This window comes from Chlorocebus sabaeus, chromosome X (genome assembly GCF_047675955.1).
Source record: "Chlorocebus sabaeus isolate Y175 chromosome X, mChlSab1.0.hap1, whole genome shotgun sequence".
Classification (NCBI taxonomy): domain Eukaryota; kingdom Metazoa; phylum Chordata; class Mammalia; order Primates; family Cercopithecidae; genus Chlorocebus; species Chlorocebus sabaeus.
Genome location: NC_132933.1, coordinates 96663318 through 96679888, shown reverse-complemented (window position 1 = coordinate 96679888; position 16571 = coordinate 96663318). Strand labels below are relative to the sequence as shown.

Sequence of the window (16571 nt, the reverse complement as noted above, 5' to 3'; positions counted from 1 at the left end):
TGTTCTATTCACAATTCTGCCATGCACACAGGAGGAGGAGGCAAGCTTGCTTGATATTTATTGATTTTGGGGTTAGACTCTCCTCCAGACAGAGGTGTCTAAATAAGGGAACTCCTGAATTGGGAGTAGAATTTAATTCAATCATGGTTTGCTAACATTCAATTATTTATGTTTTAACTTCATGATTTAGACCATATCTGAGTAATACCTATATCATTAGTTACTTAATATGCTTCTTTAAATACACTGACAAGTTTTACTAAAATAAATTTTATCAAAAATAGCATTACCATAAATGGAAAGCTAGTTTTACTCTCCATAAATAGAAGGTAGCCATACAAATAAATATATACTATTAGAAAATATTTATCTATGTACCACCTAAATCACCTGGTATGAATGCCACTGGATGAAATAACCTCTTTGGGTCCTTCTTATGCCAACATTCTGTGATTGGATGACTAAATCTTGCTAATATGTGTGTATGCATTGTTTTATTTTCAGTATATTTGTGTATATTCTCCCCACTTGTTCACATACTCCTGGCCATTTAGTTGTGTGTTTATATCATGTAAACAGGTATGACTGCCTATATCTCCATAACATACTAATTAGATTCTCATCTTGGATCAAATAATTTATTTCACCTTAGGAAGTAAATTACTACTGCTAATCTGCCTGGCATACTCTTTTAAATACCCTGCTGGCCTGACTTGAGAAGGGAATATCCTGTTATTGTGGCTCCAGGGTAAACTGCTCCAACTATATTTGTGGTATTGACTTGAGGGAAAAGGACTACCACAATGCAAGGCCATTTGGGCAAACAAAGGACAGAGGAAATGAAAAATAAGGCTGCAGTAGTTCAATAGGTGTGTTGGCAGAAAGGTTTTAAGAAAGCACCAAAGACATCCTCCCCACCCTCTTTCTTCTCTCCCTTTTACTTTCTGAGGGAAGTGATAAGACTGCAATGGGAAGAAGGGTGAAGGCCAATCTCCTGTTGGCTTAGGGGACAGTGAAAGATGGATACCACCCCTCTGTTGGGGAAGTGAGAGCTGCCTGTGGTAAGTAACACAAGGATGATAAGCATGAGCCTGCCTTTGGGGGCCTTCAGAGCCCTGGCGCCTCTCTGGATTAGCTCAGTGATAAAAAAGTTCCTGTTCTATTTATACATTTCCTTAGACAATCTCATATATTTATTTGTTTAATATTAAAGCAGTAATTCAAGTCTTTTTCTTTTTGTTTTTTTGAGACAGAGTCTCACTCTGTGGCCCAGGCTGGAGTGCAGTGGTGTGACCACAGGTCCCTGCAACCTCCGCCTCCCAGGTTCAAGCAATTCTTTTGCCTCAGCCTCTTAAGTAGCTGGGACTACAGGTGTGCGCCATCATGCCTGGCGAATTTTTGTATTTTTAGTAGAGACCGGGTTTCACCATATTGGCCAGGCTGGTCTCGAACTCCTGATGTCGTGATCTGTCCACCTCGGCCTCCCAAAGTGCTGGGATTACAGGCGTGAGCCACCGTGTCTGGCCTGCAAGTCTTTTTCTTGTATACACAATAGGCTCTTTCCCTGACTCAGGAATATACACTTTGGGGACAAGGCCAAGGATGTTATCCCTTTCTGCAGGTGCAGTTTTTCTGGTTTGACTTGATTGTTGATTATAAAGCTTCTTCTCTCTTCCCTCCTCCAATTTATGGGTGTGGTGGTATCTAGGGTCCAAAATGGAGTTAAAAACCCATACACACTCAACCCCCTAGCCCCAACACACACATACACACACACGCACACACGCACACACACCCCTACCTAGTCAAGCTCCTTGGTCATAAAGATAGCAGCCTCAGGCACAACTAAATTTATAGGACTCAGCAGACCTGCTAGAGCTTGTCTGGGATGGTGCCATGCCAGGAGAATTTCAAACCCTGGCCACATGTTTCTGTCCCATTGGCCATTCCTAAACCAAACTTAATCATGCCTCTGAATGTCTCAAGCAAGCAGTTTAGTTGCTGATTTTTGTAAACTGGTTTATTTACACATACAGTGGCAAGGGTTATGGGGAATACGGGAGCATGTTCTCAATATCTATGACCAGAAGGAGACTCAACCTAAAGCTGGTAGTTTTCACAGTTGCCATTGCCATGAATATTAGTTAACCTTTATTGAGAGCTTTCTTTGTGCCAGACACTGTGCTTTGTAGGCTATAATCTCATTGGGGGCCTAGAAATCTAGGTTTTGTGGGGCTGGAAGCTTATACCACTTTGGGGACCATCTTTAAGAAAAACACGATGTTTGATCCCTCCCGGAGTCTTGGAAAGGGGCGTAAAGCTTAAGCTTCATTAATTTTACTGTAAAGCCACCTCTGCATCTTATTTAATCTTTTTGACAATTCTGTGAAGTAATAAGATATCTTTAAAAGAAATAGGTGAGGAAACTGATGTTTTGAGATGTGAAGGCACTTGCGCAGCGTTGCACAGTTTGCAATCTAAATCATTGTTTTATTCTCGCAATCTCCTTCCAGGCTTTCTTCTCTCAGCTAACTAGATTTCCTTCTCCAAAATATCTTTATCTTTTGCTGTCAGTAACCTTAGCGCTGTCCTCTGGGGCATGTGAGGAACTTAACACTGGTTCAACATTAGCAAAGGGGCAAAAGGTCTCCTTCTAGCTGAGCTCGCAGAAGGGATATGCTCTCTGGGGAACTGTGGAATAAGAAGAAAAGTGGGTGAGGAGGACAATTTTGTTCCCACTAGGTCTGAACTATGCCCTGGTTTTAGCTACATTTTTGTTGTTCCACAAACAACAGTGATTTAATGAATGCAGATTTTTCTGTTTATATATTGCTTGACTTCCCTCCCATCCCCAGGCCAGCTTTACCCAGCTGAGGTCCTAACTCCCCTCCCATCTACCCACCCTTCCTCACTTTGCCCTTTTCTGCCCCACCTTCCTGTCAGCCCCAGCTTCTCAAGCCTTCTTTTTTTTATTGTTGTTGTTCTACTGGGAGCAGAGAGGGTGGAGTCCTCTTACTGAGGCTTTTCCTCCTCCCCTTCCTCCAGCCCTCAGACTGGGCTCCACCCTGGTAGTTTGTCAGCAGGCTTTCAGGAGGAGGAGAAGCAGGATGATGAAGAGGAGAAAGAGAGGAAGGGAAGAACAGCATATGTGGGCCCAGAATCGTGTCTGCATATTTATCAGCTGCTTTTCATTGGGTTCCACACTTAATTTAATACTCCTCATCTAATTCCTTGGATATATAGAGGAAAGCACAGGCTGCTTCTTCAAGCAGTCTCCCTCAGGCATAAGGTGGTATGGAAGGAGTTGAAAATATCGCAGGTTGCTATTTGGTTCCTGTTTATTCTAGCCAGCTAAAGAAAGGAGAGCCTGAGGTGCTTCCTAGAAGGACAGGGAAATTTATCAAAACTTCTAGTTCTCCATACCTACTCTTTCACACCCTTTCGTGTGACATAGACAACACCAATCACATGCTGATTATTTTTATGTGTCAAGAGTAAAAGAATATAAAGGCAAACTCCCGCCTTTGACATTAACTGTGGTCATGGGTTTCATAGTTCCCTGTGAACCACCTTTGGGTCCTAATTTGAGTGAGACAGAGGCCATCTCTAAAAGACTTGAAGGGGGAAATGTGGACTAATAGGCTGTGTGCATACAGTGGAATTGAGGGTTCCTCCACTGGAGCCTCTTAGAATGGATGTTCTCATTCCACCTCCCCCGCCCCCAACACCTAGCATTGTTCTTGATGAAGCACAAGTGCTCAATACATTGTATTGACTGAATGGATGGAAGAACAGATGGGAAAGGATCTTGGGTTTGTTTTTCCAAGTTTCACTAACTTCAAGTTTTGCAAAAACTGAATTTGCCATCTAAGGTCTAAGTTTTCCCCACAAATAAAGGTGAGGCAGTATTTCTAAAACAAACAAAAAACTAGAGCTTAAAATAAATTTGTTAACAATAAAGACTTTTAATAAAATATAAACTGTTCAGCTATCTGTGTATGAATCGGCCTTCTTGAAAAGCTATTTCAGACTGAATAAGTAACTCGATGACCTTAAGGCACACCCACTGTATTCAGGGCTAGTAGTGGCTACTCTTTTCAAAATGTTACTTCAGCAATCTACTCATTTTCATCTGCACATCACGAAAAATGCATTTATTATTGATATAAACCGCTTAATGTATTTTACACACTTGAATCTAAGAGAAAACTTTTCAGCTTTGCTCAAAATAGCCTTCGCTGTAGTGGTGAGAATCCTATGTTGGATAATACTCCCCAAATTTTATACATTGAAAAACAAAGCCTCCAAGGAATAAAGTAAAATTTTCAAATGAAGGCGTAGAGAGTTGTACCCTTCTCTGTATGATTCCATCTCAATATATCTTACCTTGTAAGCTTGGCAGGGGTACAGGTGGTGATGAAGAGATATAGTGAGATAGAGAGTTATTTATGAAACCCCTACTACAGGGACATTCTTTTATGAAACAAATACATATGCATATGTATTTATTTAACCTCTGTCACTAAGTTTCCTCATCTGTAACATGGGAATAGCAATAATGTCTACCCATAGGATTGTCAGAAGGATTCAATGAGTTAATATACATAAGAGGCTTACAACAGAGTTTAGTACACAGTTAATGCTCAATAACTGTTATTATTGTTAATAATAATATAACCTGGCATCCAAGTTACAGAAATGAGATCACCTGATGCTTCAGCTCAAGGACTTTATAGTTTAGTAGGGGGAGGCAATTATACCAACAAATATGTGCCCCGAGGTAGAGAAGGGTGCAGAGGAAGCAATGGTCAGTTTTGCCTGAAGAAATTAAGTAAGGAGGGGAGATGACCTTGAGTTAGTCCTTGCAAGAAACTGGACAGATTCATTGGAAGGACATGCAAAAAAGAAAAAAAATGGTGGACAGGGAGCTTCATCTATTTCAGTCAGAGAAAGTAAAGCAACCCAAGGCATAGAGATTAGAAACAGCTTGGAATTCCCAGGGATTTGTAATCCAGGTAAAGCCCAGGAGAACAGCAAAATCTCTCCTGTTTGAGAGGTAGACAAAGGCCAGATCACAGCAGGTTAAAGGATGAGTTCCAGGGTGCTGCCTTGGATGTATGGTGGTGCCATTCAGGTAGTTGGTGAACTACAGGAGGAAGAACAGAGTGTTTTGGGGAAAGGAAGGTAGATGAGATGCACAGAAGACATTCAGGCAGAAATATCAACTAAGCAAGTGGACCTATGTGTTCAAAAGTACTGGGCTGTGGGCCTCCGTTTCCTTATTTTTTTAAAATAAAGGGCACAGAGAATATAACAGTACCTAGTTTCCAGGGTTGTTATTGGGACTAAATGAGGATATGATGAATGTAACAGCACCTGGCCCAGGGACTTGCCCATATTAGGTGCTGAATACATGGCAGATATTATTATTTCTCCTGTCTCTTTGCTTTTCCTCCCTCTGCTTTGTTTCTTGTCTCTCTTCTTTTTCCTCCTCTTTAAAAGAATTGTGGTAGGGAAGAGGCACTGAAAATGGGCTGCGGTTGCTTGTGACTTCCTGGCCTCCTATTAAAATGAGCTAGAGAGAGACTTTCAGGCAAGTGTAAAGAAATCCTGGAAACATGGCTCCTATCCTGTGGATTCAGCTTTACGGGGATCTTCGCCAATGCCTGGCTGAGAGGCGGTCTCAGGGGGTTGAGAACTCTATTCTTAGAGGTCTGGTATCTGGGAGACTGAGAAAGCCTTTCTTAAGTCTCCCTGCTGGGCCACGCTGTATTCACAGATCATCTTCAACTCCTTCTTCCCCACCTACTCCTTCGCCCTCACCTCCTTGGCTTATCTCTTGCTAGAAAATGCACCCAGCTCCAATCTCCGTTCCTTTTAGCTTCCTCCCTGAGAAGACATTGTGACCTCGCTGTCCTTGCTCGTGTTACCATGGAGAGGTAGGAGGATAAATATCGCTTCCAGTTGCCAGCTTTTTTGTTTTCTCCTTTCCCTATCCTTTCCCTCCTAGACAGCCTCCAGCCCCAATCCCAGTACCCGTTTCACCACCCTCCCCTGGAGAGTTAGCATAACCGGAGTAAATAGGTAATCAAGCAGTGTGCTTGCAAGCCTTAATTTTGGGACAGATAAGGAACTGAAATTAATTGGAATTATACCTGCCGCTGCTGGAGGATGAGGGAGGCGCCCGCCGGGGGCGAGGCTAGCTCTCTCGGCCCAGGGCCCCGCCCCACCCCCTCCTTCCTCCCTCCTCCTTCTCAGCCCCACCCTTCTCCACCCCTCCCACTTTGCACTCTCCTCTAGCGGCCGCCTGTCCTTTTTAAGGAACTCCACCCTAGGTGGAGTCCTCACGATAGTCACACCTCTCCTTTGGGCCTAGCAGGGCCAGAGAAAGACGGAATCACTCCACCCACTCAGGTTGCCCAGAGAGCACTTTAGGTTCTGACCCGCGTGGGGCGTGAGGTCCCCCGTGGGTCAGCTAGGTGCCTCCAAGGAACCCCGCCCCAGAGGACCCGCACGAGTTGCTGCCATTTTTCGCTGAAGCCCCTGCCCTGGGGCTGGTGTTCTTCTCTATGATTCTACCAATCGTCGGCATTTTTCTCCTCCCTTCTTTCTTTTTAGGAAGGCGCTGGGGTGTGCGGCGGCAACGGCGGCGGTGAAGGGATCCTCTTGTGGTATCTCCTCGTGGGTTCCCGGCTTGAAGGATTTCTTCTCCGCCTCAACTTTGTGCTCAAGTAGTGCTTTGGGGGTTGGGTTGGTTTTCATAGCCCCCACCCCCGGCCCTCTCCTTTTAAAGGGTGTGTGGAGTTCAGAGGATGGGTGGAGAGCGGGCTTGGCCGGAACTGAATTGGTGGAGGTAAAAGGGGAACGGAGGACCTTAAGCTCTGGCCACTTCGGCCCAGCGAACCCACTTTATTTTTGTCCAAGGAAAAGCTGCAGGGGGAGGATTCTTTTCAGAAAGTCTACTCTGCCGGCCCCTGATTTTTGGGTTGGATGCTTGAGAGCTTTGTTTCCCTTGTTCCGAGAGTGGCCCAGCTGGGTCTGAATCGACTCCCTCCTCCCCTTTCAATCCCCTCCTCATTTTCCAGCCCGGAGAAAGAGGGGAGTGGGGGGCCAAGAACGAGAAGACGGGAGCGTGTCGCCCTGCGCGATGTCAGAATGGGGCGGGAGTGAGGGGAGCAGCTCTCTTGCGATCAGCTCAGGAGTATGAGCCTCCCGGAGGACGGCATGAGTTCTGGACACTTCAGGAGTCCTCAGCTAGTGACATGGTCGGTAAGTGACTCTGGGACTAATACCCACCCACTCCCACCTCTTTCTTTTAGATTCTCTCCCCCTCTCAGTCGCCCTGCTCCCCCCCACACCCCACTTGAGGTTTCAGCAGTGGGGGCGGGAGCGGAAGGTTAAGAACACGGTATGGAATCAAATGAAACTCAAGGGAAAATGACTTTACTAAAGGGTTGGGCAAAGAGGAAGAGGGGCTAAGAAGGAGAGGAGAGAGCTTGGTGGAAGAAGTGAAAGGGGGCAAGAAAGGATAATTTGTCTAGTCTAGTCTGCCCTGGCTCGGCACTCCCAATACTCCTTAAGCGGTAAGGATTGTCTTTGACTTAACCCCACACAGCCAAAGTCACAACCAGAGAGAACAGGATTCGCAAGGCCAACGCTCCCAGGTAACCCCCGAAACCATAGCGGGTACCTAGAGAAGCTTCTGAAAAGAAGGAGGAGGGGACAGTGGTTTAAGGTGCAAAGTTAGGCTATTGGAGGCACAGAGTGAGGCCTGGAAGCAGCTGCAGGGGAGGAGCTGCTTTGGGCGTGCCAGCTCTTTAAGGAGGGGCTGAGCATGGTTGAAGAAGGAAGCCAGAGCGTAGGTTCTGCTCCGGCCCTTTAAGACATGGCCAAGGCAGTTGGTTCGTCTGTGTAGGTGGAAGACTGATTGGGCCGAGTTGCTATGATTGCTGAAGTGAATCCATTTGTTCAGTCACTTGGCGGAGCTGTCTTTTTGTGTTTTTGTTGTTGTTGTTGTTGTTTGTTTGTTTAACCCTAAGAATTTGGGAAAAAATAAATCACATCCAAACAGGTGGCCAAAGGCGCCATGTCTTGTTTCTTTTGGTATTGTCTTCATCGTGAAGAAAGGCATTTATTAAGCACCTGTCATCCAGTGTGGTAATAATTGAGCAAGAAGAATAACCTTTAAATTTGGATTTGAAACTGATGGAGATTGCCATGGTTTGGAGTAATCTGCTTTGAAACCCTAGTATCACCACTTATTAGCTACATCACCCTGGGCCTTGTTTTTCTCTTCCATAGAATGCAGATTAGTAACTCTATCTCAGTAGATATTCGGGTGGATGAAATATCTTGTGTATGTGGCAGAGGCTGCCACTTGTATCTTAGTTTAACTTACTTTTTCTACTCAGTTTGGAACTCTTTTTCTGGAGCACAGCTGATAAAATTAGTGTTTTTCTATCCTTAAAACACCTTCCAGATGTGGTAAAAGGAAACAGGAAGACTGAATTAGTTTGTCCAAAGACGGAGGTTAGAACACAGGTTTTATTTGCTTCTGATTTAACGTTGTTTCCACTAGATTTCATCACTTCTGAAAGAAAGGGCTACTAGCCTGCCTTTCCTCTCATTCTTTGGGCAACTTAACCAGAATGATATAACCAACAGGACTTTTGGACAACAGAAACAAGTGATTCATAAGTGACCTCATCCCATTCTTCAGAGTTATGGGGAAGCCCTTATGTGAGAGTTGTTTCCCTTATTCATACTCTGCTTAACAATAAGATGGTAATCATACTAGATGATCATCTATGTCAATCATCCTAATCAAATTTTGTTGCTGGGGACACAGAGAATGGGTGGGGAGCAATGTCTTCAGGTAAGCCTGGAGGGTAGGCAGGCAGAAAATGTAGGAAGAGTAGAAATAATAACTTCAAAAGTGAGAATGACAGGTGCATCTATATAGTCCACCCTCAAGACCAACTTACTTAATGGCTGTACCTTCAGAGCCCTCAGGAGCTATACATCCCTCTTGTTCAGACTTTTCAGGACACATTGGAAATTGGGAAAAAAACATGAAGCAGACTACCATCACCACTCTCATTGTTCTAATACATGCATTTCTGAGATGGGGTTCTCATTGGCTGAGTTAAATGAATTCCAATAACCAAAGTAGCAAACAGAGTCTAGTCATCTTTGATCTTGCCAGATTGTCTGTGTCTGGTGTGGTGGGGGCTGTAGATGATCTTCTAAGATCTAGCTTTACATTGCCATGATTTTGTGAATGAAGGAAAACTTGATTAGGATGATTGACATAGATGATCATCTAGTATGATTACCATCTTATTGTTAAGCAGAGTATGAATAAGGGAATAACACTGTGGTATTGGGCTTATTTGTTTATTCAAAGACAGTATGAGATCATGTTTGGTATTCTTCCTGATTTTTTTTTTTTTTTTTTTTTTTTTTTTGACACGGTGTTTCACCCTTGTTGCCCAGGCTGAAGTGCAATGGCGTGATCTCGGCTCACCGCAACTTTCGCCTCCCGGGTTCAAGCAATTCTCCTGCCTCAGCCTCCTGAGTAGCTGGGATTACAGCATGCACCACCACACCCAGCTAATTTTGTATTTTTAGTGGAGACAGGGTTTCTCCATGTCGGTCAGGCTGGTCTCGAACTCCCAACCTCAGGTGATCCATCCACCTCGGCCTCCCAAAGTTCTGGGATTACAGGCGTGAGCCACCGCACCCGGCCTCTTCCTGATTTTTATATGCTAATGTTTACTATCCTCAACTGAGTTTCATCATTTAGCCTCAGTTTCCTCCTCTCTAAAATGATGTGGTAATTTGTGATTATAATGTAAGTAAAGCATTGAACCCAGTGCCTGATATCTAATATGTTTCATAAGTTGAGGGTCTCATCATTTTTGTTATTTAAAAATTTTTCTTTTGTTTAAATACTGCTGTGTGTTTGCAGAAGTGGAATATAGACAGGAAGCTGGATTTAAATATCTGAAAGATGCTAGATGCTCTGTATAATATACTAAAAGATGTTATTTGTATATTCAGACAAAGTAGATGTGATGTGGGCAAACCAAGCTCTAGGATTATTAAGGAGCAATAACCTAACTCAAGAGCCCAATCCAGATATTTCAAATCACTAGCAATTTGACATTTTGTTGTAACCTCACACTCACCATTTCTAATATACAGCCCATCACCACCTCTGGACTCTTCACTCATCCCTCATTCAAGACTCTTCCCTTCACTTCTCTGGTACTGCAACTTATGACCATAGTAATGGTGAACTTATTTAAACTCTGTACTTTAGTTGTCCCATCTGTGCATTGGGGATAATAATAGAAACTACCTCATAAGGTTGCTGTGAGGAATAAGTGTGTTAATTTTGTAAACACTTAGAAGGCGGCATAAAAGTGAAGCAGTGGGAAAATGTAGCTGTTGTGGTATTCATGTCCCGTGCTCAAATGCGGGCACTAAACTTTCCCCTCTTCCTCATTTTCTCATTTAATTAGATGCTTCTGAATAACCTTTCTACTCACTGCCTGAGCAGTGGCTCAGGAGCACCAAGACAAGGCATCCTAGAAGAGTCTTGGACAATTTCAGTTTGTAGAGCTCCAGAAAGTGAGGTTAATGCAGTAGCCAATTCAACACTACACATCTATTCTAGGATCTAGCTACAAAATTAAGGAATACGTGTGTTATTATTCTTTTAGCACCAACTGTTATGTATATTTATCAGAACTAGTTTAGCAAACAAGAAATAAATATATTCACATCACATCCCCGCCCATTCTATCTGAAGATGAAACAACCCCATCATTGAACATATAGGAAGAAACAAGAGATGGAATAATTAGCTCCAAATAATCAAAGTTAATATATGCTCAGCATCATGTAGACCTTTCTGAAGACACTGTATTTGTGATGTACAATATTTCAAGAAAAAATGGTAAATAGAAGAGAAATGCAGGAAAAAAATGAAAGAAACTCTACAGAAATAATCAATTTTTAAAAAATAAAACAAAATGGAACTAGATCAAGAAATGTAGATGATTACATCTGGCAAAAAGGGGGACAGGGAAAAAGAAAGCTGGCCTGATAATTGTCTTCAAAGGCACATGTTAGGTATTTGGAGAAAGCAGAACTGCTATGTCATTTACAGGACATCATGGTTAACTTAAAGAGGAACTTTCTGATGGTAATCAAGTCTTTACCAAGTACCTACTAAATAGCCAACACTATAGTAGATATTGTGTGGGAAGGAGGGAGGAGGTACTGCCAAAAGGAAGAAAACAAACTTCATGGTCTCTGGCCTCTATCCTCAGTAAATTTGCAGTCTAGGTCAGATAGAGAAAACTGCCAGCCCGCTGCAGATGTTGGCCTGGTTCTCACAGTGATGTTAAAGATTAAAACAGAAACATCTAACCAGAAATGGCTGCGACATTCTTAATTGTCAGTTCTCCCTGTTATACTATTTTACTAAAATATTTGTGATATAGGAGGGCCAAGAAGTATTTTTCAGGCTCCTTGATTGTTGCTATTAAAGGTTTTGAAGATGGGTAGTTATAGTTCTGGATATGGCTCTATCTTCCTGCATTTCCATGATCATTCATTCCTTTATTCACTGGACGTTAGTACATAGTATATAGGAGATGCTCTGCTAAAAGATAGGGATACAAAAAAAGGAAAAAGACTAGGTAACTATTGAAGGGCTCACCTGGTGGTGGAGGAAACAGACAATTCCTCTTTGTGCCAGGTACTGTTATAAATACTTGAACATATATCAACTTGATACATCCTCATAGTAACTCTGTGACCTGGTACTATTATTATTCCCATTTTACAGATGAGAAAACAGACACAAGAGGCTGGAAAAACTTTGCCCAACTTCTTACTGTTAAGAAGTCACAGATGTACCCTAGAACTTAAAGTATAATTAAAAAAAAAAAAAAAAAAGAATTCACAGAATCAAAATGTGATTCTAGGCACTTAATCCAGAGCCCACATGTTTTACTACACTTTGATAGCTATGTGGAGTATTTACCAGAAGGGGAAGGAAATGACTAAGAAATGATGAAGGGCTAGATTTAAGAGATATATCTGTGGGAGACTTATTATAGCTGATAACCAACTGGCTGAAGATAGGGAGGGAGGAGTCAAAGGTGTCTGGCCCCTAGGTTTTTACACTGATAGACTGGGTTTATGGTGGTGCTAGAAATTAAGATTAGAAATATAAGAGGTGGAGCAGGTTTGTGAACTCATGGGGTACAAAAGTCCTATTTGATACACAGGAGAGATTCTTTGGGCCAGAGTTCAAGATTCTGATAATCAACAATAATAATGGTAGTGATAATAGCTAGTTGAGAATGTTTTATATGCCAGGATTTGTTTTAAGTGTATTTATATGTACAGTTATTCATCATAGAACATACTAACATAAACCTAGATGGTATAATCTACTACAACCTAGGCTATATGGTACAGCCTATTGCTCCTAGGCTACAAACTTCTATAGGATGTTACTGTACTGGATACTGTAGGCAATTGTAACATAATGGTGTGTATTTGTGTATCTAAACATAGAAAAGGCACAGTTAAAATATGGTATAAAATATTTTTAAATGGTGTACCTGAACACCACTTAACATGAAGGAAACTTGCAGAACTAGAAGTTGCTCTGAGTAAGTCACTGAGTGAGTAGTGAGTGAATGTTAAGGCCTAGGACATTACTGTACCTTACTTTAGACTTTTTAAACAATGTACACTAGGCTACACTAAATTTATAAGCAATTTTTTTCTTATAAATTAACTTAGCTTACTATAATTTTTTTAGCTCAAAACACAAATCCTGTACAGCTGTACAAAAATATTTTATTTCTTTGTATTCTTATTTTATAAGCTTTTTTTATTGTTAATTTTTTTTTTTTTTTTTTTTTTTTTTTTGCTTTTTACAAGTTTTTGTTAAAAACTAAGACACAAAGACACACATCAGCCTAGGCCTGCGAGGGTCAGGATCATCAATATCACTGTCTTCTACCTTATATCTTGTCGCAGGGGTAATAACATGCATGGAGCTGCCATCTCCTATGACAACAATACTTTCTTCTGGGATACCTCCTGAAGGACCTGCCTGAGAATGTTTTATAAATAACTTTTTTTTAATAAGTAGAAGGAGTACACTCTAAAATGATGATAGAATGTATAGTGTAGTAAATACAGAAAACAGTAACATAGTCATTTATGATCATTGTTAAGTGTTATATACTGTATATAATGATATTGACTGACAGCACAGTCAATTTGTTTACACCAACATCACCACAAATACATGAGTAATGCTTTGCACTGTGACATTACAGCGGGTATGATGTCACTAGGTGATAGGAATTTTTTGGCTCTGTTATAATCGTGTAGAATCATTGTCGTATCTATGAGAACACTTGGACACAGGAAGGGGAACATCACACACTGGGGCCTGTCGTGGAGTGGGGGGAGGGGGGAGGGATAGCATTAGGAGATATACCTAATGTAAATGGTGAGTTAATGGGTGCAGCACACCAACGTGGCCCATGGATACTTACGTAACAGACCTGCACGTTGTGCACACGTGTACCCTAGAACTTAAAGTATTAAAAAAAAAAAAAGAATAATTGTGGTATCTATGGGTCATCATTGACTGAAATGTCATTATATGGCCTATGAATGTATTAACATGGAATGTTCACATTAACTCTGTTAAGGCAATACTGTGTTCCCCTCTTTTGGCAGGTGAAGAAACTGAGGTTCATAGAAGCTAATGTAGTTTCTCAGAATCACTCTGCTTCCTCAACCCTGCTGTCTCTTAATCCATAGGAATGGAAGAACAGATTGGAGATGGCTCTCTTAAGTTGTACTTGCTAGAAATAATGAAGCCTGTTGAAGGTGTTGTGTGAATGCAGAGGGAGAATCGAATCTTCTCCACTCCTACAGATGTTTCTGGCAGCAACAAAGAAAGCTCTCCTGGCATTTTGGTGCCCCCCTGTGGGCTGTATGAGAGTTACCTGACCTCACATTCTTTTTCCACCATCACACCTCCTTTTCCTGTCCTAGAAATCAGAGAAAGCTTAGCTACCCTCTCCACCACCTCTCACTTCATAGTTAATTACACCTCAGGCATCTTTCATGCATAAATTCTCTAATTTTCTTTCATTCTTTTCCACTCTTTTCCAATTTCTGTACTTGAGAAAACACATTCCCTCACTCTCCATTTCTGTCACTGTCATCAAAAACCTTCAGAAATGTGATTAAACACCTACCATGTACCAGGCAATGTTCTAGGACCATGGAATACATTAGTGAAAAAAAAAACAAAGATGGAAGTATCTGCCTGCAAGGAGCTCAGATTCTATTGGAAGTCAGTTTTCTACTATTGTTATTACTTACTACAGTTCCTCCATTAACCTGTTACAGGAGAAACTTTAGACAAATTACAGTTAACAATTTAATCGAGCAAAGAATGATTCATGAATCAGGCAGCCCCCAGAAGAAATAATAGATTCAGAGCAACTCTGGGGCTGCCATGTAGTCAGATAATATTTATGGACAGAAAAAGGAAAGTGACATATAGAAAATGGAAGTGAGGTATAAAAACAGCTAGATTGATCACATCTCAGTATTTGCCTTATTCAAACACTTCGAGTTGTTGACTGCCTGTAATTGGCTGAAACTCTGTGATTGGTGCAAGAGTAGGTTACACTCTGTCTACACATCCAGTTAGGTTATGGTTCATTATGGATGGGGAAACCTTTAGGCTGAACTTGAAATATGTAATGAGGAAGCTTTAAGCTAACCTTAATTTAACAAACCCCACCCCCAAGTTCCATGGAAGCCTTAGGGCTTTGCAGAGGATAGTCTGAAATCTTTTAATCATAGATGGACAAGTTGAGGCTTAGGAAAAAAAAAAAAAAAGGCCTTGCCAAAGATTACGGGATGTGAATGCTGCACATCTAACTCCCAGAAAATCTGGTTGAGGAAGAAAGCTAGTAGGTGCTTCTAGTATGAATGACTGATGGTTTAAGGCAGCTGAATTAGGTCACCAGTTGCTTTTCCATAAGAGGAAAAACTAAAGAGGAAAGAGAAAACTGTTTTTATTACCCCACCTGGCTTGTAGATTTAAGAGACGTAGATAGATAAAATATATCTAGAGAGATTTGGCCTTGACGGGTAAATAAGTTCACTGGGGTAAATATACATATAGAAGCTTAGAACTTAGAACTCCTTCAAGCAAGAACTAGACCAGGAAGGTAGGATACTGAAAACTGTAGCTATGCTGATGTTCCTATGAAGGCAGAGCGTGTTGGAGAAATAGGAAGAAACAGATTACCTGCATGCAGTTTGGTGGAGGGGAGTGGCTAATATTATTGGGGAAAAGTTAGGGCCATCTTGATAAGTAAAATAAATCAGAATATTTCAATGGCTTATCAGTATCTAGTAAGTACTGAAAGATAAAGGTCATAGAACACACATAACATTAATGGCGTACTTACGTATATAGTGGGTTAGATTTTATTCTGAAAGTTGTCTTTTCCTTTTCTCTTTTCCAGATATGGATCAACTCGTAAACAACTTGGAGGTCCAACTTAATTCAGAAGGTGGCTCAATGCAGGTATTCAAGCAGGTCAGTTATCAGGAAAATAGGGTACTAATATTGGGCCGTAATAGTATTGAATACCTGGTAGTGATTACAGAATTTAAACTCATTTTTCTTTCTATTACATGTTTGGGAATTGAGAAGAGGTGAAGGAAGACATATTTCTAGAAAGTATATAAATACCTTGGTTTCATGTTCAACTAGGGAGTAGATCTGGCCTACAAGAAACATAGCCTCTGGAATCAAGGCTATAAAGACAAGAGTAGACCTTTAGTAGACAATAGCAACTATTTATCTAGCACTATTTCATATAGGATGAAGATTAAATGCATTGTCTTATTTAATCTTCACCATAATCCTGTTGAACAGTGTATTAATTAGTGTTCTCCAGGGAAACAGAACCAACGGGATATGTGTGTATGGTGTATGTATGTGTGTATGTACATGGAGAGAGAGAGAGATTTCAAGAAGTTGCCTCATTAGATTGTAGAGGCATGGCAAGTCCAAAACCCCATCGGGGCGGGCCGGCAGCCTGGAGATTCAGAAGGAGTTGCAGTTTTGAGTCCAAAAGCAGATTGTGAGAAGAATTCTTTCTTGCTCTATGGAGGACAGTCTTTGTTTTACTAAGGCCTTCAACTGGATGAGGACCAATCACGTTATAGAGAGTAATGTGCTCTATTTAAAATACGATTATTTAAATGTTGGTATCATCCAAAAAAATACCTTCACAGAAACATCTAGAATAATGTTTGACCAAATATCTGGGCACTGTAGCCCAGCCAAGTTGTCACATAAAATTAATCATCATTATTCTTAGTTTCCCCATTTGATGGAAAATAAAACTGGCCTTGAACACTCGAAGAATTAGGATTTGAAACAGGTTATCTGGATTTTATATCCCAGGGCTCTGTGCTAGATGTTGAAGTCC

The 16571-nt window shown here is 41.4% G+C and overlaps 1 protein-coding gene across 8 annotated transcripts in view; it reads left to right on the top strand.

Moving 5' to 3' along the window:
• The window catches only part of KLF8 (KLF transcription factor 8), a 261395-nt gene that overhangs the window by 203716 nt on the left and 41108 nt on the right, over positions 1–16571 (top strand). For 5 of the 8 annotated variants that reach the window (XM_073013642.1, XM_073013643.1, XM_073013639.1 and 2 more), the window contains one exon: positions 15597–15670. In XM_073013642.1, the coding sequence (XP_072869743.1) occupies positions 15597–15670 (74 nt within the window). Of the gene's footprint in view, positions 1–6267; positions 7270–9574; positions 9685–15596; positions 15671–16571 lie in introns of those variants that run through there. The other 3 variants (XM_007991858.3, XM_007991859.3, XM_073013644.1) reach the window with 3 other exon arrangements.